This window comes from Micromys minutus (assembly GCF_963924665.1).
Source record: "Micromys minutus genome assembly, chromosome: 10".
NCBI classification, from domain to species: domain Eukaryota; kingdom Metazoa; phylum Chordata; class Mammalia; order Rodentia; family Muridae; genus Micromys; species Micromys minutus.
The window spans coordinates 33,965,612-33,967,354 of record NC_137979.1 but is presented as its reverse complement, the minus strand read 5'-3'; the positions used below and the strand labels follow the sequence as shown (position 1 = coordinate 33,967,354).

Sequence of the window (1,743 nt, the reverse complement as noted above, 5' to 3'; positions counted from 1 at the left end):
AAAATCAATTACACAGTCACATCCACAATAGTAGAGAAACAGCAATGGTGGACCATCTCCATGGGAGACATGCGTCCTTTAACTAAACATAAATAATAGAAATAATACCAAACCAAACAACAAAGTCTACACAGAGATTTAAATTAAGAAGGACGGGAAATCTGAATGTAAGGAGCAAGGCACTTCTCAGGGAGAAGTGTCAGGGCTGAGGAGGTCTTTCCTGAAGTGGTTCCTCCTTTCCTGAGTCTGGAGCTACTCAGTTCAACTCCAAGTAATCCATGTACTCATTCACCCAGGGCTCACTGGGGTCAGCACAGATTTGCCTGCCTTTTTTGGTCACGAATCTGTAGGAAAAAGAGAGGACAGATGAGAACCCCATGAGACCTTAGAGGGCACCTACTACTGTCCTTTGCTTCAAGGCATATGTCTATGCTGTTGAAATCAAGGCACAGAAACAAACAGGTTTAAACTGAAGAGAAGACGGACTCAGTATCTGACTTCCAGCCTACCATTCTCCTCTATTGACTGTTAATTCTTAAGGAAATGGAAGTTTAAGGATGAATGCTTTGATAGGCTCTATATTTAATAGCAGACTTGGGAATCTTGTTCTGCTTGGTTATTGCTTGTATGGGTTGCCACTGTAGGTCATTCTTCCTGAGTGACTCTACATTAGACTCCCTGTAACTCTGACCCATGGGTGTAGTTGCAGACTCAGGGGATCCCTATATTAAAAAACAACAGGTTTGATAATATGAATATGTCTCCCAATTTTTCAAATGACCTTTCTACACGCTTTTCTGACATGATCTAAGCAATATACAGTATGCATAGTCTTCAGTTTCTAGTTTCGTAGCCTGTGGCAACTTCCTTCCCAAAAGCCATCCCTGACCTAACACTTTACTGCCCAACAACTACCCGAACATGATGAGCTCACTGTTCTTTGGCAAAGCTTCAACCCTTAGAACTGACCTCTGTCAGTCAAATAAGATTTTTGTCTGAACCTGGCCCTTTTCCAGTCTTTCCCTCACCCCGGTGTGTACTTACACCACAGCTGGCTTGGAGCAAAGACTGCTGGTCACATAGTAATCCGTCACAAAGTTCTGAGGAATCTTCCGGGAGATGTAAGAGAAGCAGCAGGAAGTGGGAGGGTCAGAGCCCACTGGAAGGAAAAGTGAGGGGAAGGTCAAAACAGTGCCAGGCCCTGTTCATTATAGATCCTCACTGAGCATTTCTATGGACTACTAGAAACCAAAACATGGTCCCTTGAATCTGTGGTCAACCACCCAGAGTGAAACTTCTACCCTAACAAGAGAGTTCTCAAAGAAGAAGGGGGGAAATCTAGAAGACTGAAACTGTATCAAAACTCAGAACGCCTCTCAATTGCTTCATATTAAAGGTGGGGAAATCAAGGCATAAAGACAAACAAGTTTAAACCAGAGAGAAAGCTGATTAAATATCTGACTTCCAGCCTACCATTTTCCTCAGGAATTGGCTGTTAATTCGTAAGGAGTTTAAGGATTAAGACTGTCTGGTAGACTCCATATTTAATAACAGATTTGGGAATCTTCCCAGCTCCCTTTTGTTCCCCTGCCCAACCCCACTATTGGGCTGACTCTAGCTGGAAGACTGAACTCAGTAGGGGCTGCAAGCATCTGGAAGAGTCAACTTACTTGGTGCTGAGAGCACTGAAGCACAGAAGGCAGCCACAAGCAGGAGAGAGAGGGCAGACACGCAGAGCTTCAT

At 43.9% G+C, this 1,743-nt stretch overlaps 1 protein-coding gene across 1 annotated transcript; it reads right to left on the bottom strand.

Moving 5' to 3' along the window:
* Nucleotides 1–256: 256 nt before the first annotated feature.
* On the bottom strand, nucleotides 257–1,743 carry LOC308425487 (C-C motif chemokine 4-like; the record flags this gene model as incomplete). Its single annotated transcript, XM_080922829.1, has 3 exons — nucleotides 257–344; nucleotides 1,045–1,159; nucleotides 1,671–1,743. 3 exons carry the CDS (start codon nucleotides 1,741–1,743, stop codon nucleotides 257–259), a joined length of 276 nt encoding a protein of 91 aa, XP_080778955.1.